Source organism: Coccidioides immitis (assembly GCF_000149335.2).
Source record: "Coccidioides immitis RS genomic scaffold supercont3.3, whole genome shotgun sequence".
NCBI classification, from domain to species: domain Eukaryota; kingdom Fungi; phylum Ascomycota; class Eurotiomycetes; order Onygenales; family Onygenaceae; genus Coccidioides; species Coccidioides immitis.
Window position 1 is genome coordinate 719661 of NW_004504308.1, and position 23976 is coordinate 743636.

A 23976-nucleotide genomic window follows, 5' to 3' on the forward strand; every position below is an offset into this window, starting at 1 on the left:
TGTGCATATGTCATCGTCGACTGTTGGTACGTCGCTGTGACACTTTTCTTTTGTTTTAGATACCTCAATAGATCCCGTGCCTGTTTACTTTCAGTCTTATATATATATGCCGGGAGTAGTAATTTCTACCATGGAAACAATGCTAAAAGAGGCAGATGGAAATCAGTGATAGACTCACTATACAAGCATTTCGCCAACACTAACTAACATACATACATTCAAACACAATTAAGGCCGAAGGTGCGTCTTCTCCAAGCGCCAAAGGAAAAAAATAAAAAATAAAAAAAATGAAGAAGACCACCTACCTTGACCCGTCCAATCGGTGTATCAATCGTAATTCGTACCAACACATTATCGTAGAAAACCAGTCCAGCCAAATTAAAGTCCCAATCAAAGCAAAACAAAGGATCTCAAAAGGAGAAGGCCACAAAACACAGCTAATTGCCCTCATCTCCTCCAAAAAGCCACTTTTCCAACCTTTCTCTTCAAAGTCCACCCCGTCTCGCTAAACCAATCTCTCACCTTCTCGCCGATATTTCTGTGCGCTCCGTAACTTAGACTGCTTAGCGCAGCAGAACTACCACCGCTGCCCGACGACCCAGATCCTGCGGCAAATTTCATCCTGCCCTCCGCTATCTTATGCACAATATTCAGGACCGCAAACGCCGTGGATCCCAAGCCACGGAACACAGCCAAACCCGCCACCGCCCAGAGCACAAACGCGAGATAGCCATTGCTCCCAACTTCCTCGTTGTTATACGATTCGCTCACGGCCATTGCGAGGATCGCGTTGGCAATGACCCAAATAGACACCATGTACGTCCGCACCGCACGATAATAATCTTCTTGCATTTGCGCTTCGGAAACCTCGGGCGCTTGGACTTCTAGCCTATCACGGAGGTTGCGGAGCGCTTCGTCGTAGCCACTGTCGATGTCGAGTTGTTCAGACGGCATTTCGAGCTCGACGGTGGAAGAATCTCGCGTACGCGCAATTCCGAGATCGGTATGGATTACGTTGTCGCCCTTTGTGCCCCAGGTAACGTCGTGTGTGTTGCAGAATGCGTAGACCTGCAGAGTGCAGATGTAGCTCGGCAGAAGTGCAAAGTATTGGGCTGATGACGTGAACATGTGCCAAGGGTCGAGGTACATGAATGACATGAGGAAGTACAGACCAACAGTCGAGAGTGTCGAGACGATGATATTTGTGAAGATATTGTTTCCGAGGTTCAGTTCTTTATTCTTGGGGTCGTCACGGTGTTTGAGTTGCATCACCACCATGTACAATGCGGCGAAGGTAGTATAGGCCATGATGATACTGTACACAATCATACCCGTCAAGAACATCTTTTTAGCTCTATTACCAGTTGTCAGCTTATTCTTTTCAATAAGAGTAAAGGATTTTCCTACCCCTGAGGTCGATTTCCCATGGATAGAATAAACTGTAAACATATGAGCAAGATACAGGCGTATCTCAATGCAACAAATATTATTTTGCCAATATTATGTCCAAACGGATCAACGTCAGGAGCCGCCAAAGCCCCAGCAATGAAATAAAATGTGACATAAAAATTAGCCTAGTAGTTGAGAGTTAGTAGTCTGAGTATCGTATGCGGTCTGAGTTGTGAGGAACGAGGGCATACCAGAGAGAAAAATGTGAAGATCAAGCTCACAAACTGATAGACGAATTCAATATGAAGTAATATCTTTCGCATGACCGTATGATCTGTCTTCCAAATTTGACGGAAATGGATGAGAGAATATACGGCAGCAAAAAAGGCACCATTGAGCCATCTTCGTCGCTGAGAAATAAATTCAGGAACGGCATCTAAAAATATAACGTCAGTCTTCGAGGGCAGAGACATCACAAAGAATCTTCTAAGCCGAACGATATACCTGGTACGTCAGTCTCCCCAACCGCACTTTTGACAAACTTCAAAATCCACTGGTCCTCTCTTTTAGCCACTAGCTCCCAGCATAGGATACGATCTTCTGCCAAGTACATGTTGGCGGTGAAGACATCAGCATTCTTCCCATGCAACATCTCTCCCTTGAAGTACTGGCTCAGGGGCCCATGTCCGGTGCTGTCGTTTTGCAAAGCGTGGTAACGGTATGCACTCAATGCTCCAGGAAGTACAGTGATGTATCCGAAAACTGACTCGAGAGGTTTATCCAAGATATTAGACATCTTGTACTCAAAATTTTGAGATGCCACAAGAGGATTGAACAAGCCAAGCCATCCCTTTCCTTTACCAGCCTTAATCTCTCCTGCGGCGCCCGCGACGTTTGAGTCTTGATCGAAAGCTTTCCACAAGTGGTATAGAGCTGTAGGCGATGGCTTGGTGCCGACATCGAGCAAAATGCAAACATTGGGAGTTAAGGCCCGGCCAAAAGCGTTGAAGAACCATCGATGAGAGTTGAGCTTTTTCTGGTTACGTTCCTTGAGACAAAAGATAATTTGACAAGGAACTATACCCTTCTCTGCACCTTTGAATTTCAAGTCAGAGTCTAGGGAGACTTGTGTCGTATACTCGTATACGTGGGCAGTAACCTCCTTCTGATTGACGATGTTCTTTGCGATGCCGTCTTGGTAAACACCCATTGCTGCGAGAGCATTGAGTGTTCGCGGGTGGACCTTTTGTCTGCCGTCCGCGATGATACATACCACTATTTTCTTCCAGCCATCTTTTCCCCAAGTTCTGGATTTGGTCCTGGAACAGAAATGAGAGATATTCCTCATAACACCGTGCATCGTACGAGTGAAGTTGATTTCATCTTCGTTATACATTGTGATACAAACGAATAGCTCCGTCTCGCGCATGGTGGTACCAATATTTTGCCGTAGCTTATACCCACGGGGGACGAAGTCATCGGGATCGCATGTCACGGCGGTGTATCGCATATGGGTAAATTCGCGGTCATCTCGTCGAGGAAGGAAACTATGCAGGATAGTTGGGATCTTGCACTCCAAAACCAATTCACCGTTGATCAGCTTGACCTCCTTCTTCGTCATCTGTGCCTGTCTAACGCCTCTACGGTCCTGACGGCCCTCTGGAGCAGGTCCATAATGCAGATTCGGGTCGGCGTTACCTGCTATGCTCTCGTCATCGAGGTCAACTTTGCTCATGGTGTCCTTGTCGTCTGTAACCATCGTAGATTCGGTCAGATACGAGTCATACGACCTTACGCTAGCCCTTGAACCTGGCTTCGGGCCCATTGTCCTTCCATCACCTCCAAATGGATCATCGCTGGCATTGCTATTGGTCCGTTCGATATTAATTCTCGTTTCGCTGGCTGACGGTCGAGAGAATAGCGGCGCTGGAGGAAGAGGGCGTCGAGGGCTACCACCATATCGTGAGCTCGGGGTGCCCGGCCGTGACTGACCGTTGATTTCTGCGGGTTCGTACGTTACGCTTGGAGCAGATGTCGGTGGTCGCGGCCAGTCACTGTTTCGGGATGGTGTCAAGGGTCTGGTTGGCGACCCTGGCCGCTGAGCAGGCTCTCCAGAGACGCTTGGTGGTGGGATACTCGGCGCATTGCTTAAACTTGACGGTGGGCGTGATGGTGAGAATGAGGTTGTCGAGTGGTTGTGGTGATGGAGAGGCTGATAACGCAACGATCGAGCTGTCGATACAGAGCTTCTATGATGCGACTTGTTAGCTACTTCTTCTGGATCTGTCTCTTGTACACTGGAAAGACCTGTCTGGTCTTGTTTCGCAAGAGGTCCAGTGCGACAGATGGGATCCAGATGGATATCGGGTTTGGGCTTGACTGGCGACTTTGGCGTTGTCAGGCGAAGGGGGGCAGGAACCGTCAACGGGTCGTTGACCATCCTAAGGGTGCGAACAGTGTCTGGAGCAGCAGAGCCTCTGGTATGTCGGCGCCGTACGAATTTAAATTCGTCCTTATCCTGGCCCGGATGTGTCGTGAAAACTGAAGCATCTGAGCTATCTGATATAGTTGGACACCTTCGCACCGTCGCAGGGTGTGAAGGTAGGGTGGAAGTACTTCTTGAACTTTCCGGAGCCGTAGCATCCTTCTGTACCGGAGGGGAAGGATCTGAGTTTGAAATGGAAGAGTGAACCTTGTTTACATACAATCGGCGATGCAACGCCCCAGGCTGCGACTCTCTGAAATACGCGCCACCAACATCCGCCTCTGCGGAGTACCCGTCAACGTTGTCGTCCACGTAGCTCGACGATAGGAGCCTCATCGTCGATCCGTCGTGCCGACCGTTTTCGGAGATGGGAGCCGTCATATCATCGTTCGTGTCGTAGGTCAGGACGCTATCGTTATATCCGTACGATGGAGGATCCTCGTCATACGAAGGCGGTGGAGGAGCGCCGTTCGAACTATTCGGAGGGAACGCCATATCAAGTGTCTGCGAGTCTCTGGACAATATTCCCCAAGGATCACTTTAGATGATTGCGCTGAATGAGTCGTCGCCACACGTTTGCCCACCGGGCAAGGTGCTGCCCGCTTGAACTATAGCGTTTTTCAGTATGGAGAGCGAATGAAACCGGTGCTGGCAACAGAGCGTTTTGCCAATTTGAAGTCGAGTTTGGGTCTTTCCAAGAGTCAACCCAATGCTAATGTGGTTCCAGGGTCATCGGATTCTTGAAAAGACGTGGCTGATTGACCAGCGCAGTCCCGAACCCTTTCCAAAGTAATGCGACACCGGCACCGTTATCGCGATTGTAGAATTCGTGTATCCTTGGCCAGGGGCCGGAACTAGATTGGGCGGAACGACTTGCTGGTATATGGCAATGGAGCACAAAGAGAACGGCAGGATATCACGGGAACTGAATGAAAGCACGAAACCTTGAAACGAAGAAAAGCACAGCAAAAGCACGATACCATGCACGTCAGAAGAATGATAATCATGAAGCGCTTGCATGCAGCGCGACGGGGACAAGATTGCCATTTGATATCACGTGTAGATGTTTGTAAACGGTGTTGCTGCGACAACGACCAGCGCCAGCAGCTCGCCGCCAATCAGACCGCACGGCGCTCAACTGGGATCATCCTGCCCACCTGCCGACGCCCGTGTCCAGGAACGGAGGAAACGTGCTGATATCCTCGTGTTTCAAAGTTCGGTCTGTTAGGGCTGGATATTCTCTGTGAATCCTAGATACATGAAGTGTTTATGTAAAAAATGCTCAATGTTCAAAAGCCGTCGGTGAGAAAGGTGTTGCAGCGTAGTACGTTTTATGGAGGAATGAGAGAATTTAATGCGGTGGTTAACTGGGTGCCATTGAATTAAACAGGATACTGACGTGTCCGTAGCATATATTGGCATAGTCCAGCTAGACATTTAGCATTCTAGTCCAGATGGAATACATTATCCTGACCTCCAACTATCATTTGTCCTCCTTAGATACGGTCATAGTCCTTGTCCCAAGCATATATAGAAGGCAGCAACTCTTCCACAGCCACCATCTTCGGCCCTTCTTTACCTATCACAATAGCCTTAATCCCAGGGTGCAAATCGGCCAGTACTTGTCGACATCTTCCGCACGGACTCAGAATCCCCCTCCCTTCATTGGCAATGGCCACGATGTGAGTTAACTTCGTGGCTCCAGCAGCCGCCGCCACCCCGAGAACAACAAGTTCTGCGCACGGGCCGCCGTTGAAATGGTAGACATTGACGCCGGAGAAGACACGGCCGTCGTCAGAAATAGCGGCGCTTGCCACACTGTAGAAGTCAGAGACTGGAATGCCGTTGATGACTGATGTGGCAGTATCGATAAGATTTTGCCCAGCTGCTGAGAGTGGTTCGGGAGCCATTTTTTGACTTCTTCAAAGGTCAGCTGCATTCGATGTCTCAAGTTTCTGTACCTACTAACTTCAGGTCATTCGATCCAAATATCAGAGAAGTCCTTTGGAGAATCTGAAGGTACGCAAAAGAAGATCATCTAATGATAGTCCCTCGAGTAGCAGCACCTGCGATTGGCTTTTATATAGCCAGCAATTGCGTTTAGAGCGGGTGCTGAGAACCTGCTTCCCAAGAGCCTATGTCAACGCATGCGGCGGGAAAACCAGCAAGCGGACGGGCATGATGGGCATCATCTCGTATCAAGGTCTAGCGTAAATGAGTTCTGGCACGCATGTTACAATGAACCCGGGGTCAAGGTTGCTCATGAAGGAATACGGTTTAACTCCATTGGGACTCCGACATGCTATCTGTAGCTGACTAATCATACATTGTTCATCCTGTCCGCTTGGCTACCTTCTCTCGTCTCAACCAGGCAGTTCAGACGGCGGCTGCTCTTTCACAGCGTCATATCGCTCCGAAGCACCGTTCCTTGCACCAGTAAACGGACACGTGGCCGGCGCAGCTGGGTCCCCATCCGTCTCACTTTCCGATCCCTCACTAACAATCATTTTCTTCCCATGTAAGTAACCCTCACGTTCTATGGCGACTTCTTCCATCTGGTCCGCGAATTCGTCTCCATCTCGCACATACCATTTTGCGAAGAGATCGTTCTGTACCCAGATCACCTTCCCGATGGCGCTGACGAGCGCTATTTTGCGAGGGAGCGGAAGTCGTGGGTGGGAGAGAAGTGCTTCCGTGAGAACATTCTGAATGAAACCGAGATTCGCGCCGATGTGAACGAATTCAATGTGTAACGGATGCTTGCGACCCCGACCGACGTGCATCATGCTGCAATATGCGTCAGCTATTGAGCCCTTTCCACCAAAGTGCCCCCGGGGCAAATCGCAAATGCGGAAACAGGGCCTCTGCTTACCCGACTTTATCCAGATACTCCCAGAATTCCATCTTACTGGGATCTGAACATAATCGGTTCAAATACCCTCTTAGAAACATCTTTCGATGCAGAATCTGTGGGCTGTTTTCGTCCGGCTCTTCATCTAATGGCCCCTCAAAGCTCGTACTCCTTGTCTGGAATGCTCGCGCGGTGACATCATATTGCAAGAGCTTTTTATAAACGATATTGACAACGGCAGGGATGAGAGCTTTGATATATTTAGAGCCGGAGATCAGTGCCTCGATATCATCTATCAAATCAGGTGAGTATCAAGGTTTCCGCGGGATTGTGAGGGAGGCATACTGGAATTGAAATCAAGGAAGTTGTGAAGATATTGTATCCGCGCCTCCAGGTTTGTATATAGATCTTTGCGCTCGATGTGCTGCATCCGTCGTTGCTCGTTATTCACTGCCATGTTTCCCTCCTCCAGTACGAAAACCCGAAACTATGTGCCCGTCAACGGAGAATATTTAAATAATGCTTGAAGTCTCTCGTATATCACGATATATGAAGTCGACTGACTGTCAGCTTGGATCCACACTAAGAAGTCCCCGAACCAAGGCTTTATGGAGGACTAGTTATCCGGCACGTATAGAAATGGGGGCATGAGGAAAGCCTGACGAATTGACCCTCAATTCACGATTATATACATTTCGTGCCCTGTCGGCCCAGCTTTTCAGGCTGAGTCAATAATGTACCTTTCTCCCGGCCAGGGCTAGCCGTCATGTGCCACGTTGGGCGGGAATAGAGCTCAGCCTATTTACTCCGTAGTTCATATCGCCTTTCCCCAGTAGGGTCCTGAACTCATCGTAATTTGCCAGCCGGAGGGGAGGGCATGAAGTAGGTGGCCTGATGTTGCCGGGCTTTGAAACTGCGGTGCCGTGAGTGGACGATTCGAAGGAGCGCCCGGTTAGTCAGCGGCCACCAGTTGTGCTCCCAAATCGTTGATTGGTCAATGGAAACCCGGTCCGGCCCGAACAGCTCTTTTCGATGGTCCGATCCTCAAGCTGGACGCGATCGAAGATAAAAGCTCCTGCAGAAGAGCCAGACATATGACGTAGCGTGGGTTTCCCTTCGGCTGTCGTTACCGTGCAAGACACTGCCTGTTTTGGTAAAAGCAAAATGGGTGAAACAACTTTAAAAAGGGAGGAGGAAAAGAATGAAGTCGTGGGTCAAACCGATCCCGAAATATCAGCACCCGACCCTGTCGATTGCCTTTGTCTATTCTTCTTCTGGCTGCCAGAATTCGCGGAGGAAGTTCTGGAATTGACCAAGGGGCCAACAATAACCATCGAGACTTTCCTTTTCCCAGTTCCTCTGGGCTGCGAACTGGAAGAATTCCAGTTATGTGCACGGAGTACTCCGTAGAACAAACCACATTGTGTGTTTCTCCTGGCTACTCGGCATGCATGTCAATCATCAGGCTTAAAGAATATCTTTTCGAGCGAAGAATCCACGAATCTAAAGATTTTATCATGGCAACAATCCCCTGTCCTCTTCCACGTGAGCGTTGACACCTGCACAGCTATTCGCTCTGAGAGAAGCTATGCGGAGCTGATCTCCCTGCCGTCAGAGCTTTCCCTAATTCCCGACTCGACAGCGTCAGAATCCGAAATAAATGTTCAAACTGGAAGTCAGAATAATACTCAGGTCACTTGAGGCGGCACATTAAGAATCGAGGAGACAATCCGGATGAAGGGAGCGGTCAAGTCTTGCGGAAGCTCTGAATGCCTTTACCAGTTATCATATTTACTGTTCCCCTTTCGTGATATTTCAGTTGACTTTAGGTCGTTTGTCTCCCATGGGCTACCCGGTAGTTAGCAGTGGATCTTCATCCAACGGCAGAGAAAGCTAGCGGAATGACATCATTCTCCAATGCTGCCAAGTTGAGCTCCCGCTCAAAACCCGCATCGAGAAGCATTACGCTCGCACCCGAAATACCCACAAACCAAGAGGAGATATGAGAGAACAAAAAGCTATTTGGATTAAGTAATGGAGACTAGCCAAACCGCATCTGAACGACAAAGGAGCATATCATTATAAGGGAAAGCCAAGGGCCTCAAATTACCAAGTTAAGAGGACCCAACACATGAGAGCTAATAGGTGGGATACCACACATTTCCTTTTCCAATTTTTTTTTTTTTTTTTTTTTTTTTTCCAAATTGCAATATGAAGCACGATATTCTGCTCTGACTTTAGCTAGGAATAACTTTAGCAATTTCTGAGAAAGACACAGATACAGAACTAAAAACTTCACCATGTTACTGAGGCATAAGCTGGAAACAACGGCATGAAAAATTACCATTGTGGACTTCTCGGGATCCCGTTTCCGCAAGTAATGTTAGTGGCCACTTTAGTAAGGTGGACCTAGCCCTCTTTACGCATTGCTGAGCAAGGGCTCGCGTTCACGGTCGCCGGCTTCGGGCTCGACCAGACTTCTGAGGAAGAAGTCTCGCTTGTAGTATCTGGTAGTTGAGCTGTACAATGATGATACCAGGAAGATGCCAAAGATTATGAAGGCGAAGATCCACTGTAAGGAGATGATCTTCAAGGAGAACTGCTTGAGAGCAAGTGCTGGATTGGGAATTGATTAGCTGGAGCGTCAAATAATAACGCACCGTGCATGTTAAAGGGTCATGAAAATTTGAATTTGCTTACACAAAGTCAGAAGACTGAGTGAGTAGCCGAGCGAACGATCATTCCGGCGTGCAATGTGGGCCTGTCCAAAGAGGAACATGACCCAGATGAACACATTGGCAACTATCCTCTTTGGAAGACTGTAACCGCCCACGGCAACCGCTCCATTCCAGAAGAGAGTCGTGATGGACCAAGCATAGGGTCCCGCCACTGCTGGAAGGTGGATATATTCGGGAAGACCTGGGTATCTCCAGTATAGCGTGCCCTGGTTGAGCAACGAGACAATGTCGAAGACTTCGGCACCCCAGAAATGGGAGCGAACCCAAAGGAGAATGAAAGAGAGTATGAAGAGATTGTTTAGGATGAAGTGCGGCGCCACATTGGCAGCCGCCGTCAATCTCTCGGGATTTGAGGACCAGAGTTGCCCCATATATCCGAGCTGAGAAACAAGGAGAATAACCCTGGCGGGTCAAGTTAGCTTAAAGGGGACTTCAGTGGAGAAATCGCATTCTCGCCCCGCAGGCCAATTGACCCTATCAACAAAAAGACTACCACATCTCCTGGAAAATCAAGGACGGTCAATAAACACGCTTCATCTTACCAGTAGATGATGGTGATTGTCTTGGTCTGCGAAAAGGGTGTGGGATTGATCTCGGCTTGATTCCCTATAGTAGAGCCTGATGGAACATCATCAGGGCCGCGTACCGAGTAATAGATGCCGAAGACCACTACGAGGAGCCAAGACAGAGGCGTCAATACCCGATACGTGTTCACGGTCTTTGGACCGTGAGACGATCGCCTGGAAAATGGGTTGTCTGAAGAGCATAGGAGACGATGATATCATTGTTAGTAAATCAGAGGCTCCGATAAGGCATTCGCATCAGTGAAAGGGTACAGGACTGGAGCAAAGAAAACAGAAAATACTGACAGGAGCCTGTTCTATCAGCCATGATTTCTTCAACGGGGTTGGGAAACGTAGTAGTGACAACGCAAGTCTGATTCGATGAAGGAATTCCGTCTGGACCCTGCCTGTAAAAGCGGCAGGAGAGAATCTTTCAAGGAACAAAAGAAGGACGGTTCAGCACCCCGGTGAGATTTTGATAAGAAGGTATAACCCAGGATGCCTGGGTTTCGTGGAACAAACCACTCTGATATTGGGTTGGGAAAAGATCGGGTTCGGGCCCGTTGAGATCAGTGGTTCCCCGCACTTTTTGTTTTTATTTTTATTTTTATTTTTTTTCCCTTGACTCGTAACGAAGTAACTACCGCTGAGATTCCTGGGCGGAGACTTGCTTTTCCCGTGGTTGTTCCGCAGCGCTTCGATGGTGGTATTAGCCTGGCAAGAGATATATTTACTGATGGCGGCAAAGACGGGTTGACGGAGGGGCAGAGATCGGATCAGATGTTGTGGACTAAACCTTGTTTGGAGGGTCTCGTGGACATCACCGCAGATCTCTCGCAACGGATCAATTCCCCCGAGTCACGCACTCAGAAACGTGATTGCTAATGTGTCGGTCGAGGGCGACAGCCATGCCTCCTTGTCCGACAAAATCGACGACGCCCCGGGCGATTGAACTCTGGCGCTCCAGCAGCATCTCGTGTCCGAGCGGGTTACGTGGACTCCGGGGGCCCAGGTACCTTAGCATACTCCATTCTTGAGGTACCTCCACGCTCCCGGACTGTGGAGGGGAACATCGCATGCGGGCCAATGGGCGTCGGGGAACCGCCTGGGGTGGAAATTGCGGGGGATTGGCTTGGCGGTGCCGGGGGGCGGCGGCTTGGCGTTTTTTTCCCGCCAGGCGACGGTATCCTTCTCCAGGCACTGAGCGCAGAGGGTCGGCCAGGCTGGAGCAGAAACTTCCTGTTCAACATACCAACCGCCCTGCGACGATCTGTCGTTGTTGAATCTGTCTCGCACGGGCGGTTCATTCGGACAGGGCCGGCTGCAGCGATGATATCATCCGGATAAGAACGGGCCTTACCCAGCCAAACCGCGAGATTGGACGCCGAGTTTCTCCAGTTCTTCTGGAAAAAGATACGATGACAGGGGTACAAAGTTGAGTTGGGCACGAAGTTTGAAGCTTCCCAGCAAATGCGGATGTTCCTCCTCGGCATACCGCGGATCTTGTGTCAGCAGCATGGGGTTGTTCACCCCTTCCATTAAACAAATCATTGTCGCTGTGATGGCGGCTCTGTACTCGGTTGATAACCAAATTCTTCCGATCATGGCTATGATTATTATTGCTCCTGTCGATATCTGCACTGTCAGCTTTCCTGGGGCGCTCCAGCTTCGGGTTTTAGCGCAGTCCCACACAGGCTGATAACCCTTCTCGAAGGACCTGTGGTCCTGTGGAAGGATCGGTCAGGGTGATGGATCGACATCTGCTACCCGCAGATCAATGCGAGGTTTTGTGGGAGTGCGCGCTAAAGGCTTTCATCGATCCTGCGAACAGCACGACGGTCCAAAATGATCGGTTTTGTCCAACATGATGCAGAACCACAGGCACACCAGAGCCTTCGGAGTCTTGATGTGGTACTCCACAAATGCGTGTCACGAACAGATTTGGTTTATTTTTTTTATTTTTTCTGAATAACAAAACAATCATCGCTCTTCCCCGGGTCATGGGGATGCTGAATATTCGCAGACACATATGGTACTTCGAAGTTCCCGGAACTCAACCGCTGATGAAACACCCTTCGGTTTCGGGGCACACGTCCTTCGTCTTCATGTGGATCACAACCCCATATCACACAAAGGCCGGGAAATACCTGTCAGGGCGCACCTCTCAACCTTCCTATTAGTTCATAGGGTTGTGTGATGTCTCAAAACGCGAAACGACAAAAAATCCTTCTGTCCCAATTGCTGGAATAAGGGTACCAAAGTGCACCTTGCCGGAGACTATCCATTGGTTAATGCTGCTGATGTGATTTTTTTCTCTTCCTTTTTTTTTTTTTTTTTTTTTTTTTTTGTTTTGTGTCAAAACCATGGATTTGGAAGAACAAATTGAAAGGCTGAAAAGCCCCTTTCCCCTGACACCCTCCCAACAACGGGAGGTGGCTTGCACGCCAATCAGTGCCTATTTAGCTGAAGATCATAAATACCATCCTTGCGGAAGTACCAGGCCCATGATTATCAACACCCTTTTAGGGGTGGGACCCCATCTCCAGGTCAGTTCCCCATTATCAAGTGGGTTTCGGTTACTTGCAGGATTGCGACCTTCCCTAGGATGTCAGCCTGGCCAATATGCTCAGGGTCAATCCCTCCGGCAATTCTTTACAAGGCATGTGCTGCCATCACAGTCGCCCATTACTGCAGGCCGTAATAACCCGCTTCTTTCCCTCCTTCGTTTCAGCTGACGAGTATTTAAATCTCGGATCTGAGCCCGATTCTGAGTCTTTTCGTCCCAGGTCACCTCCCGTTTTGGAAGAAACAACTGATTTAAGCCTACATATCCCAAGGCCTAGCAGATTGTCGCCTCCGATCACGCCAACATGAAGTTTGCCTCTTTCCTTGCACTTGGTACCACTGCTTTGGCAGCCTCCATTCCTCCTCAACATAAGGGCAAGTCCTTGATTGAACTTGCTCATGGAGAGACAAGATGGGTCACAAACGCCGAGAAGTTTGAACTGAAGGCTGTATGTCCCACCTAATTTTATATTTACATCGGCGGTCAAACAGAGGCTGTTTTCCTCATCTTGCTAACCATAATATCATCTTCCAGGTGGGCAAAGACTTCATCGATATCACCCATGAACTCGAGCGGAACATTGACCTAAACAGCTTTCGCCCTCTCTCCCGCCCCAACTACCCAAAGGTGATGGCACAGCAGGACAAAGTTAAGCCAATGCTTGCCACGCTTACCACGGAGAATCTGGAACGGGATCTCACCACATTGAGCGAATTCCACAACCGATACTACCAATCCGAGACCGGTGTGCAATCGGCAACCTGGATCATGGAGCAGGTTCAAGCGGCCGTTGGTGATGTCCAGGGAGTCAGGGTCGAGAGATTCGATCATAGATTCAGTCAATTCAGCGTCATCGCCACCATTCCAGGCCGTTCGAACAACACCGTTGTTGTGGGTGCTCACCAGGACAGCATCAATCAGCAGCAACGAGAGACAGGACGCGCCCCCGGTGCTGATGACAACGGCAGTGGCTCCGTTACCATCTTGGAGGCCCTGCGTAAGGTTTTGGAGAACGAGGACGTCGCTTCCGGCAATGCGCCCAACAGCATGGAATTCCACTGGTATGCCGGTGAAGAACTTGGCTTGCTCGGCTCCGCCGACATCTTTGCCCAATACGCTCAACAACGCCGACAGATCAAGGCCATGTTGAACCAGGATATGACCGGCTATGTCAGAGAAGGAACACGCGAGGAATTCGGTATCATCACCGACAACGTCGACGCCGAGTTGACCGACTTCGCCCGCAACGTTGTCAGCGAGGTGAGCAATTCTTCCTGTTTCGTGTTGAAGAGTCAACGCAGCTAACCAGCTTTCCACCATAGTACTCCGACCTCCCAACCTCCGACACCCGCTGTGGCTACGCCTGCTCCGACCACGCCTCCGCCAATCGATACAACTTCCCCGCCGCTATGGTCGCTGAGAGCACCATCGATAACTTGAGACCAAGCATCCACACTGCCAACGATGTCATCGAGGGCCTCAACTTCAACCACATGGCCGAGCACGTCAAGGTGGTTGTTGGCTTCATGACTGAACTTGCCTTCCAGGAAGGTTTGTAAACACTTTAACCATCTCTATCGCGACATCTACCCCCCTCCAACCCGCCCTTACGTATATTTCGCGGTGATACCCTTCTTGGGCATGGTTTCAGGGGCCCACCGGTCCCAAAGCTAGGCTCGTCCGCACTCTTTTGGCACTTGCTTTGAGCTTGGATGTAGTTACATGGCAAGAGTACATATCTATTTATGAATGTATATATGGGAATGAGTACCAAAAATGAAGGGTGGCAGTGACGGCTGCCCCTTGGCTATCAAATCACACCTGGAGTATTAACTAGTTAAGTATTGTAGTTAAAAGCTGTGATCTCGCTTGCATATTTCAACCACCAGTCAGGTTATTTGCGCGCCGTCACACACCGCCGTGTAGTTAGCTAAACTCCCTGGGTTAACTACTTGGTTTGTTAAGTAGGCAATCAATGTACTACGTAGAGGGATTTTATTCCCGACGACTCACTCTGTAATCCCAACTGCTGGTCATATCACCCAATCAACCAGCCGCCAAAACACGCTCCAGAACCAGCGACAGCTCTTCAGCTCATTGTCTATCTCGTTGACTGCAGACTTTTCTCATCAGAGAATTCGGTCTAGTCGCTTGGCAAGCGAGCAGGTCTCGTGGTCTAGTGGTATGATTCTCGCTTTGGGCTCAACTCAAAGCTGCGAGAGGCCCCGCGTTCGAATCGCGGCGGGACCCAGTTACATTGCGTTTTTTTGACGCCTCCCGGTTTCATTCTCGTTTTTAGAGTGTACTACTGTAGCGCCATTATTGCTTTTTTGTTATTTTTATTCCCTGGTACCAAATTCCCCTGTAAGAGGTAGGGATGCTCCTTATGCTTAGCTGTGCGGTGTGGTCAATGGGGATGTTGGGCCGGGGAGGTTGGCGTTCATGCATGAGATTCGCAGGGGGAGCCAGTGCAGCCCCTTAGCTAGTTAACTACCTAGCTTGCCCCCCTCCCTGCCAAAGGATCTGGAATCTCTAACCCCAAACTCCCTCAGGCTGCACAAGCTGGCTTCAACTCACAACCTCAGGCCACCATGCAAGGACAGCATTCGCCATCTAGGATACATCTAGTTGCTGTCTGAGCTGGAAGAGCTACACTGGGCCATAAGTTAACTGTCCCGTGAGAGAAGATGGACGGGCGGAAACCCCCGCCTGCAATGGCGCCCAAACAGCACGCTGGATCGTCAGGGCGACAGAGCACTCTCACAACAAACAATGAGCGTGAGCAGCTGGTGAGCTCCTTCAATCAGCTCTCGTTGGCTCCTCAGGCTGCTTTGCCCCGTCAGTCCCCCTCGCGAACCTCTTCCCAATCCTATCGAACCCTCGACAAGCCCCAGCAGGCGCAACATGATGCTCTCGCGCACCGTTCTCCCGTTCCTCGAAGAACACCCAGCATTAACTCTTTGAGGGAAGACCGTCGGTCCTCCACCCCGTCTTTGAAGAAACGCTTGTCTACCGCTTCGCTCCGCTCCGTTCAGAACTCCAACGGCGTTGGCTCTCCGCGCCCCAGCACCTCGAGACGCGCGTCCCACCAATTCCTATCAACGCCAGGATCGATGATGCGACCAATATCCCCTTCCGTCATGTCGGAATGTCCTTCACCTCCTCCCCTGCCCACCGCCTCATCCATCGCTGCGGAGCATTTCGAGAAAGAGCTTGCGCTTCACCAGTCCACAGACCTACGATCAAAGACGGTCGTGATCCTTCAAGATGCTTGTTATGGACATAGATATTCACGCCCAAGGACTTCTAAAGCGGGGTTAGAATCCATAGTGGAGCGCCCGGAACGTCTACGCGCAGGGATCTTGGGTGTCGCGTCTGCGTACGTTCGGATGGGGAAAAGATGGGGGAATCATCGCTGTGCACCTCACCCCGACCTAGACCTAAGTTCGTTACCGGTGCCCCCGTTTCAGATTCTGAAAACGACGAGAACTTTACCGTTAAACTCTCCAGCGATCACACATGTCCATGGGGCAAAGTGGATGGGAGAACTGAAAATGATGTGTGACGCGGCGGAATCGCGCTTGGCGCTGAATGGCAAGGAGCTTGTTCGTCCAAACAGTTCAGGAAGTGATAGCTCTGGTTCCGTGCCGAAACTTCATGAAGGTGATTTATATCTCTGTCCGGAGTCTTTAAATGCGTTTGAAGGTGCATTGGGAGGCGTGTGTGAGGCGATTGATACCGTTTTTGAGTCGGATGCCACACGTCGAGCTTTTGTATGCATTCGTCCCCCCGGGCACCACTGTTCCTCAAATTTTCCTTCTGGATTTTGCTGGCTGAATAATGTACATGTCGGCATCGCGCACGCTGCAATGACCCACGGTCTTACACATGCCGCGATTATTGACTTTGACTTGCATCATGGCGATGGCTCTCAGGCTATTGCTTGGGAACAGAATCAAAGGGCCATATCGGCATCCAGGAATGCGCCACTGCATAAAAAGACCAGGATCGGATATTTCAGTTTGCACGATATCAACTCATATCCGTGCGAAAGTGGCGATGAAGCTAAAGTCATGAGCGCCAGCGTCTGCATTGACAATGCTCATGGACAGTCCGTTTGGAATGTGCACCTTGAACCATGGAAGGACGCCATGGAGTTCTGGCAGCTCTACAATACGAAATACGCGGTCCTTCTAGATAAGGCTCGCTGTTTCTTGCGGTCATGCTCCCAACAGTTGCGCGACTCGCCAAATTCTACACACCCAAAAGCTGCGATTTTCCTCTCTGCGGGATTCGACGCTAGTGAATGGGAAGGGATCGGCATGCAGAGGCATAAAGTCAACGTTCCGACGGACTTCTACGCTAAATTTACGTCAGATATCAACCGACTCGCCGAAGAAGAAGATCTAGCCGTGGATGGAAGGATTATTAGTGTCCTTGAAGGAGGATATAGTGATCGAGCGCTAACTAGCGGTATTTTCAGCCACCTCTCAGCGCTTGCTGATACTCGAAATGTTGTTGTCGACGATATGGATGCGCAAAGCCGCCTCGCTTCTGAAATGTTCAGTCGCCTTAACCTGAGTGATAAGGCTAGCAATGCTCCAAGTTGTGACTCAACTGAGGAACCCATACTTTTTGATACTATATGGTGGACTGGACCTATGTTGGAAGAACTTGAGATAATTGCACAGAAACCGCCTCCGGCGCCTATTCGTAAGCTCCGTGAAAAGGGTCAGCCAAGCTTTTTGGCACACACCCAGGCATCCGCTGCGAAAGCCGTCACCCCAGTCAGGGAACGTGGTGTTTTGTTTTCACACCATGCTACTCTGGATGAGCCGTTCTCCCTTCCAGAAGTCGACTGGGCCCTGGCAGCGGTTGAACTGTCGAAGGCCATCATACCTACTGATAGGCAAACTTCGAGCTTAAAGCACGCTGATTTGAAGGGAGAGAACGCAAGGTCCAAACGAGAGCGCCATTCGCTGACAGGATCTACTGACCTTGAAAGTGTTTCTGAACGCGGGCATATGCAACTTCGGGAAAGAAAGCCTAAAGCACCGGTCATCCCAGAGCTGCAGCCCGGAAATTCAAGATCATCATCTCGCAGTACTCGTCGGACCACCATTGCATCATCCAGTGATCTGGCTGATGGTGCTCTTCCTGAAACACCAATTGAGTCCCTTGATCAGACTCAGGTGGTGGTGCCACAGCATTCACGAAAACTTAGCGTCACTTCGAGCGTGGCATCGGTGGGCAGTGCAGCTCCTAGGAATATCTCTCTGCGCAAACCTCGTGAAGCTTCCAGCCGTCCAGTTAGCCGGGCACAAGCAAGTACTAGGCCTGCGACATCTATGGGGATAAATGTGCAAAAGCAGAGAGCTGTGGGAGTGGGTGATCGATCAGGATCCAGGAAATCCACTCCGCTCGACACCACCTCCGCACAATCCCAGCACGGAGATGTCGACCACCTTTCCAATGGCGTGAAAAAATTAAGCCTTAAACTGAAAGTTCCGACTCCCGAAGAGCATGCTGCGAGGGAAGCTGCAAGAATTGCCGAAGAACGGAATAGAAATATGTCAAAGACAGCTAAGAAGACCCCTGCCGCAAAGCCGACGAAGCAGATCGCAGGAAAGTCTACATCGAAAACTTCGCGTAATGCGACTATTTCAGAAGCTCCGAGAGCTGAGTCTGACACCGCCGACCCACGTATGATTCCTCTTCCCTCAGAATCAACCCCAGTCTCGTCTACCGAGCACTCACTCGCAATCTCTGCAGGTCGCGAACAGCACCAAACTACCGACCACCCGTCTTTTCCTTCTCCGCCCCTTACACCATTGTCACCCTGCGCCAGACCCCAAACCACAGTCAAGTCGGCCCCTCCAAAAGCTTACACAAAGGAAGACCTTCCTGTTTTCACCTCGACTTCTGTCATTCCCTTTGGCCCTTCCCGCGATAGCAATACCGGTTCATAGTTGATATACCCTTCGAACGAATCCATTGTCTAGTTAGTGTGCTTCCCTTTGGACTGATCCTTACGCTTTATTTTCTTTTCGCCCTTTTTAATCACCCACATATCTATTCCTTTCGTTCCATACCCCAGCGTAGTCTGTTGGGACATTAGTTTCTGGTGTTGGCGTTGCATATTACCCACACTGTCTATCCATATACCCTATATCTTCTTTATTCCTGTTTTTGTCTTCAATCCACTAGTTTATTCACAATTACATTGAGTATTAGTATGTATTTAATCTTCTTGTGTGAATTTGATAACCCTGTTGCAGAGAGTAGGAACAAGGAAAACAAACACCCTTTACCTTCTGGTTAGTCAAGTAATAATCTTCAATCAAGGTAGTGTCGCAAAAAAGGGCCAGTAACATCGGGAAAAAAGGCACAGTCTAACAGTGACATTTTAGCAAGGCCTCCCGTCTACTTCACCATCTACATGCTAAAAGGAAGGCTGTGAGATGATGGCATTGAAATAATAGTGGCGAGGTGCTGACTTCTTCCGATCCTAAAAGCAAGCATTGATAACCTCGAAAAGCCTTTGGAAGAAAGCTGTAACTGCACAGGGGATACCTTATGTTAGTCTTTGTTTTATCCCTTGACTACTAGAATGCATTCCTTAGGATGGGTTGTGCTCTAAGAAATATTATGTGTATACACAATGGCCCGGGCGGCCATTTCACTTTGAATTCTTGCTTTTGCTGCTGCTATCAAGAGGCATTTATTAGCTATGTTATGTGGTTTGGAAAAGCTATATATAACTATTGAAGAGCGCAATATGCACTTCTGTAGGTATTTCTTTTGTTAGTATGCTTGTCTCTTCTGTTCTCTTTCCACTACCAGCACACAGCTCCACATGCTAGATTCCAATTCCTAAGGTCACTTGTATCGTTGTTCTTCTTACTTAGGCTCTTTTGCGATGACGGATCACAGGTCACCCATCTGCTCTCCATTATATACGGAGTATAGTAGAGCTAGATCCCGCTGTTTAGATTCTTGGAGCCACACTCGTCTATACACTTCATTCGCTTCACGAGCTCGATACAGGGATCATACCATTAGCTCCAGGAGTAAGTTCATCAGAGCTCCTTGGGCGGACCAAGATAAGAAAGTCATCCCACAGCGCAACGATCCCCGTGACAAGCGGGATCAACTGACCAGGCGACGTCAAGTCTGAAATCGGGCTTAGATCGTTCCAATGGATAGTGAGCTCGACTGTGGTTATGAAAAACAAGACTGAGAAGATGGAGACCAAGCTGCGGATCGCAGAATTATGAAAGCGTTGAATGAGCGTTTTTATCATCTCAACCTCTTGTGGGTTGAGTGTTGAAGTATCCACCCCATGGGCGAAGGCATAGGATGCTATCGTGGTCACAAAGGGGACTGCAGACTTTTTCTCGTCCTCAGTCAGTGGTCGCCCTCCATCTCGGTATGAAGCGAAGGTTGTCCGTAGTGCCCTTATGCTAAAATATAGGAAGAAAAGCATGGTAAAACAGGTGAGAGAAAAGACGACGAGTCCGAGCGTCCTAAACCATCCTTGCAGAGATACTTTGGCGAAAAAAAACGTCACGTTCTTCGTCCCCAGTGTTGGCAGCGTAACAGAGAGGCGTACAAAAAACCAGCCGTATGCAGTAGTCACCCACGTTTCCGCAAATAGCACCAGAAATATCCCCACGCCTTCACCGGGTGAGACATCTTCGGTCATAAATGCAATGCGGCCGGGTAGCGTCATCGTGGACAGGAGTAAAAGGACAATGTATGCTTCGCAGGAACTCAGTGCCTGTCTCGCTGCAAGGACAGTCCATGACACGAGGAGCGAGAGCGAGATGCTTCCACTAGCAAACTTGAGACCCGCGGCGGACTTTCGGCTTCGGGCTATATGTAGTAAGAGGCCAATTCCTTGAAAGTAGAATCCGAGGCGTACGCCGATACCGTAGAGCTCTTGGGCCGCGGTTTCGCTGCCAATGAAGCTTTTGTCTTGCGGCGTTATCGGCATCGCTAACTGTCAATGTAGAAGTGGCGCGGGCAGATAGCTTGAAACACAGCCTATTTACCTGGACTGAGTAGAAAAGGTGCTCTGTCAAGAGAGACGAAGCGGGCGCCATGGGCTTTTCTAAGCAGCCAAACCTTGACATTGCCAGCCTTGCGTGCACAAGGCTGCAAGATGCATACATTTAACCCCGGTCTATGGAGCAAATGGTGTGGTTAGACCTGGTTAACCCAGCGACTTCGGCGCGGGGTTGAAGTAATGTGGCATCCCAAGAGACCAGTAAGATCTTGGGTGAGAACTCGACCTTGGGTTTCCCCCACTGTACTGTGAATCTTGCCCTTGTAGGCCATGTTTTTCCTCCTCATATATATATGTATATGTATATATATATATTCCTTCGAAGCTGGCAGGGTCAAGGAGCAAGGGCTGATACGTGTGGATTGTGATAAGTGCTTTTTTGCTGTCCAATGACTAAGCACCCGGGATGGGGAACATATATAGTCCGGTATCCCCGTGCGCTAGATGTGGCTGGAACATTCCCTGTGGCTCCACAACCACCAGCCCCATCCTTGGTGCTTACTAAGCTATGTTCTCTCCGCCGTCGCTCGAATGACGAAGTGCGCTGGTAGCCTGCGAGTGTCCGAACAGCACGACATCGGGACAGCGAACGGCGAAGAAACTTTCTCTCAGTGTCCTTTCTTGATGATTGATGATTGATAATCGCTCATTTGTAATTATCCTACCACTCTTTTAGCCTTTGAACAATTTTCAAGTGAAATATCCTTCTCGTCGCCATGCCACCTTTTCCATCACCTGCGACAGGCCAGCAGCGAGAGTCCTACACGCAAATGGGTCCAGAGCACGACCTCGAATCGATAGGCAAACACTGCCAGTTCGAATACTGTCACCAACTTGATTTCCTCCCATTCCGGTGCGAATCATGCAAGAAGACGTACTGTCTCGACCATCGGACCGAAACGGCGCACAAGTGCCCCAACGCCGGAGAATGGGCTGCGGCGCGAAGGAGGAAAGAAGCCAGTGCCACGAGTAACAATAACAATAATAACCGTATGCTCTCGCCGTCGACACTGCTGCCCAACTCTAAACCGACGATCTATAACTCGGCGCAGTGTTCCCACCCGAAGTGCAAGACGCTTATCCACACGCTTCAGAATCCCGGCGTACATTGCCAGAATTGCAATAGGCATTATTGCTTGTCACATCGGTTGCGCGAAGACCATGATTGTACGAAGCTAATCCCTCTCGGAGCGAGGCCGGTGGGAGGGAAATCTGTGGCGCAGACAAACGTAGACAAAGCGCGTTCCGCATTTTCCAAGTTGCGCGCTTGGGGGAAAGACAAGTCGTCGAGCGTCACGGCGAATCTAGCACCGAAGCCCAAGCCACCAAGCAGCGCAGCCACGCGGATAGCGAACCTAAATGCGCTGAAGAGATCAGCGAAAGGCGACTCGAACCTCGATGTATCGAAGCGGTTTTATCTCCATGTCGAGGCGTCGGCGGATACGACGAAGTCGAAATTTCCCTCCGGGGACTTTTACTTTGATTCGTCATGGAGTGTGGGGCGGGTATTGGACGATGCTGCAAAGAGATTACAGGTGCAGAATGTGAATAATCGTGTGGAAGGGGAGGATGAAAGATTGAGGGTATTTCATGTTGAAGGGGGAAGGCTTTTGGATTTCTCAGAGAAAATTGGGAACTGCAAGGTTGCGCAAGGTGACACAATAGTCTTATTGAGGGGCGTGGGACCACCGATACCCGATTTGATCGAGGCATGATCTCTTCCGTGTATGGCCTAATCTTGAAATTTCTTCATTTGGGCGTTATTTTCGTGAGCAAGTCTTCTGGGTTACATTAGATATCTATCTTACAAGAGCATGGGAGTTCTGGGCGCATTTGACGGGATAAGAATAACAATTTTGCCTTGATATTTGGCCAAATTTCAATATATTGACGACAGTTTAATGAAAACCGTTTCTATTCATTGCGTATAGTTCGTATAAGCAAAAAGGGGCAATGCGGGTATAAATGCAGTCCGAAACGTCCCAAAACGTTTGGAAACAAGAAACTGTCGCAGTTACACGCTCATCTTCATTTTAATCATCTTATGCGGCTTGTACCCAATTACCTCAAAATCGCCCTCTGCCCATCCGTCCATATCCCCACTGCCGCGATCCGTTCGATTGATCCTCAGCTCCGGGAACGTTGTAGGTTCCCGTGTCAACTGCTCCTGCAAGGCTGCGATATGGTCCAGGTACACATGCGCGTCGCCCATAGTATGAATCAGGGTACCAGGATATAAGTCGGCGGCGTGAGCAAGCATATGTGTAAGGAGAGCGTATGAGGCGATGTTAAACGGTACCCCAAGGCCCATATCGCACGATCGTTGGTAGAGAAGACAATTCAAGGTGCCTTTTTGCTTCTTATCCGCATCTTCATTCGTTCCATTCTCCATCTCCGGCAATGCTGCGTTGCAGAAAGATACATAAAACTGCGCGAACATATGACACGGCGGCAGCGCCATCTTCTTCAGATCCGCCGGGTTCCATGCACTCAGAATAATCCGTCGGTCGTACGGATTCTCCTTCAATTTTCGAACCACCTCTGCAATCTGGTCCACCCCCTTGCCGCTATAATCTGCCTTCGCATCCACGTACTCTGCACCAAAATGGCGCCATTGAAACCCGTATACAGGGCCCAAGTCACCAACTTCACGATGCGAGAGACCAACGGAGTCAAGGAACTCTCGACTCCCATTTCCATCCCAGATTTTTACGCCTGCTTCACTAAGAGTAAGCGAAGAAGTGCAGCCCGAGATGAACCAGAGCAATTCTAGGATTACGGCGCGAAGGAAGACGCGTTTGGTGGTGAGGAGAGGTAGAATAGGGATTGGAGTGGATGACGGCGTAGGACCGGGTTTGGAGAGGGAGAATCGAAGCTGTGGAGGAGCGAAGATGGCACATGTACCTGTTCCTGTACGGTCGGGTCTGTGTTCGCCTGTTGCGAGTATGGTGCGGATAAGATTAAGGTATTGATGCTCTTCATGAGTGGGATCATGGGCCGGGTTGGGCGACGGTGAAGGGAATGGGGCGGAGGGTGTTGTCGGCGCTTGAAGTGCCTGAACATGGTCAACAGGTGTATTTGAGGCCATATCTGGACATTAAGAACCTGTTGCTTCCGCAGCGTTTTGTGTGAATGGAGTAATTGAAGACGAAAAGATGCAGCTGCGGTGGTTATCTTATCGGCTCCTGTCGCGTCGAGCCACGACGCGAAAATAAGGTTTGTCACGCGGCAACTCTAAAACTACTTTAAGCCCACGAGATTCTCGAGATACTGGACTCTGCAGCAGAACATACTATCGGTCGGACAAATCATTTAA

General features: G+C 49.7%; 11 protein-coding genes and 1 non-coding gene across 12 annotated transcripts; 5 read left to right on the plus strand and 7 right to left on the minus strand.

Moving 5' to 3' along the window:
* Positions 1 to 158: 158 nt before the first annotated feature.
* Positions 159 to 4369, minus strand: CIMG_08655 (chitin synthase 2; the record flags this gene model as incomplete). Its single annotated transcript, XM_001241491.2, has 4 exons — positions 159 to 1354; positions 1408 to 1574; positions 1641 to 1825; positions 1894 to 4369. The coding sequence occupies 4 exons, from the start codon at positions 4367 to 4369 to the stop codon at positions 448 to 450; spliced, it is 3735 nt and encodes a 1244-aa protein (XP_001241492.2). The 3' UTR covers positions 159 to 447.
* Positions 4370 to 5232: 863 nt separating this feature from the next.
* Positions 5233 to 6095, minus strand: CIMG_08654 (blasticidin-S deaminase). The gene is made up of 2 exons (XM_001241490.2): positions 5844 to 6095; positions 5233 to 5791 (listed from the first exon to the last, which is right to left on the minus strand). The coding sequence occupies exon 2, from the start codon at positions 5782 to 5784 to the stop codon at positions 5371 to 5373; it is 414 nt and encodes a 137-aa protein (XP_001241491.1). The 5' UTR covers positions 5785 to 5791; positions 5844 to 6095; the 3' UTR covers positions 5233 to 5370.
* Positions 6096 to 6132: 37 nt separating this feature from the next.
* Positions 6133 to 7515, minus strand: CIMG_08653 (uncharacterized protein). Its single transcript, XM_001241489.2, has 3 exons — positions 7071 to 7515; positions 6747 to 7017; positions 6133 to 6661 (listed from the first exon to the last, which is right to left on the minus strand). Exons 1-3 carry the CDS (start codon positions 7180 to 7182, stop codon positions 6238 to 6240), a joined length of 807 nt encoding a protein of 268 aa, XP_001241490.1. The 5' UTR covers positions 7183 to 7515; the 3' UTR covers positions 6133 to 6237.
* Positions 7382 to 8867, plus strand: CIMG_12203 (uncharacterized protein). The gene has a single exon (XM_012358593.1). The coding sequence runs from the start codon at positions 7890 to 7892 to the stop codon at positions 8133 to 8135; it is 246 nt and encodes an 81-aa protein (XP_012214016.1). The 5' UTR covers positions 7382 to 7889; the 3' UTR covers positions 8136 to 8867.
* On the minus strand, positions 8729 to 10934 carry CIMG_08652 (uncharacterized protein). Its single transcript, XM_001241488.2, has 4 exons — positions 10333 to 10934; positions 10006 to 10219; positions 9426 to 9865; positions 8729 to 9341 (listed from the first exon to the last, which is right to left on the minus strand). Exons 1-4 carry the CDS (start codon positions 10352 to 10354, stop codon positions 9145 to 9147), a joined length of 873 nt encoding a protein of 290 aa, XP_001241489.1. The 5' UTR covers positions 10355 to 10934; the 3' UTR covers positions 8729 to 9144.
* Positions 10935 to 11015: 81 nt separating this feature from the next.
* CIMG_08651 (uncharacterized protein) lies at positions 11016 to 12244 on the minus strand (the record flags this gene model as incomplete). The annotated part of the gene is made up of 2 exons (XM_001241487.2): positions 11387 to 12244; positions 11016 to 11286 (listed from the first exon to the last, which is right to left on the minus strand). Exons 1-2 carry the CDS (start codon positions 11629 to 11631, stop codon positions 11016 to 11018), a joined length of 516 nt encoding a protein of 171 aa, XP_001241488.2. The 5' UTR covers positions 11632 to 12244.
* A 541-nt stretch (positions 12245 to 12785) lies between these two features.
* On the plus strand, positions 12786 to 14151 carry CIMG_08650 (leucine aminopeptidase 2; the record flags this gene model as incomplete). The annotated part of the gene is made up of 3 exons (XM_001241486.2): positions 12786 to 13040; positions 13127 to 13852; positions 13915 to 14151. Exons 1-3 carry the CDS (start codon positions 12897 to 12899, stop codon positions 14149 to 14151), a joined length of 1107 nt encoding a protein of 368 aa, XP_001241487.2. The 5' UTR covers positions 12786 to 12896.
* Positions 14152 to 14757: 606 nt separating this feature from the next.
* Positions 14758 to 14842, plus strand: CIMG_15067. The gene has a single exon. It is a non-coding gene; the product is annotated as a tRNA-Pro (tRNA).
* Positions 14843 to 14992: 150 nt separating this feature from the next.
* Positions 14993 to 18839, plus strand: CIMG_08649 (histone deacetylase HosB). Its single transcript, XM_001241485.2, has one exon. It carries the CDS (start codon positions 15280 to 15282, stop codon positions 18559 to 18561), a length of 3282 nt encoding a protein of 1093 aa, XP_001241486.2. The 5' UTR covers positions 14993 to 15279; the 3' UTR covers positions 18562 to 18839.
* Positions 18840 to 19288: 449 nt separating this feature from the next.
* CIMG_08648 (uncharacterized protein) lies at positions 19289 to 20978 on the minus strand. The gene is made up of 2 exons (XM_001241484.2): positions 20517 to 20978; positions 19289 to 20467 (listed from the first exon to the last, which is right to left on the minus strand). Exons 1-2 carry the CDS (start codon positions 20764 to 20766, stop codon positions 19623 to 19625), a joined length of 1095 nt encoding a protein of 364 aa, XP_001241485.2. The 5' UTR covers positions 20767 to 20978; the 3' UTR covers positions 19289 to 19622.
* Positions 20979 to 21246: 268 nt separating this feature from the next.
* Positions 21247 to 22580, plus strand: CIMG_08647 (AN1 zinc finger protein). The gene has a single exon (XM_001241483.2). It carries the CDS (start codon positions 21377 to 21379, stop codon positions 22373 to 22375), a length of 999 nt encoding a protein of 332 aa, XP_001241484.1. The 5' UTR covers positions 21247 to 21376; the 3' UTR covers positions 22376 to 22580.
* Positions 22526 to 23788, minus strand: CIMG_08646 (thymidylate synthase). Its single transcript, XM_001241482.2, has one exon. It carries the CDS (start codon positions 23746 to 23748, stop codon positions 22675 to 22677), a length of 1074 nt encoding a protein of 357 aa, XP_001241483.1. The 5' UTR covers positions 23749 to 23788; the 3' UTR covers positions 22526 to 22674.
* Between the last annotated feature and the right edge of the window lie 188 nt (positions 23789 to 23976).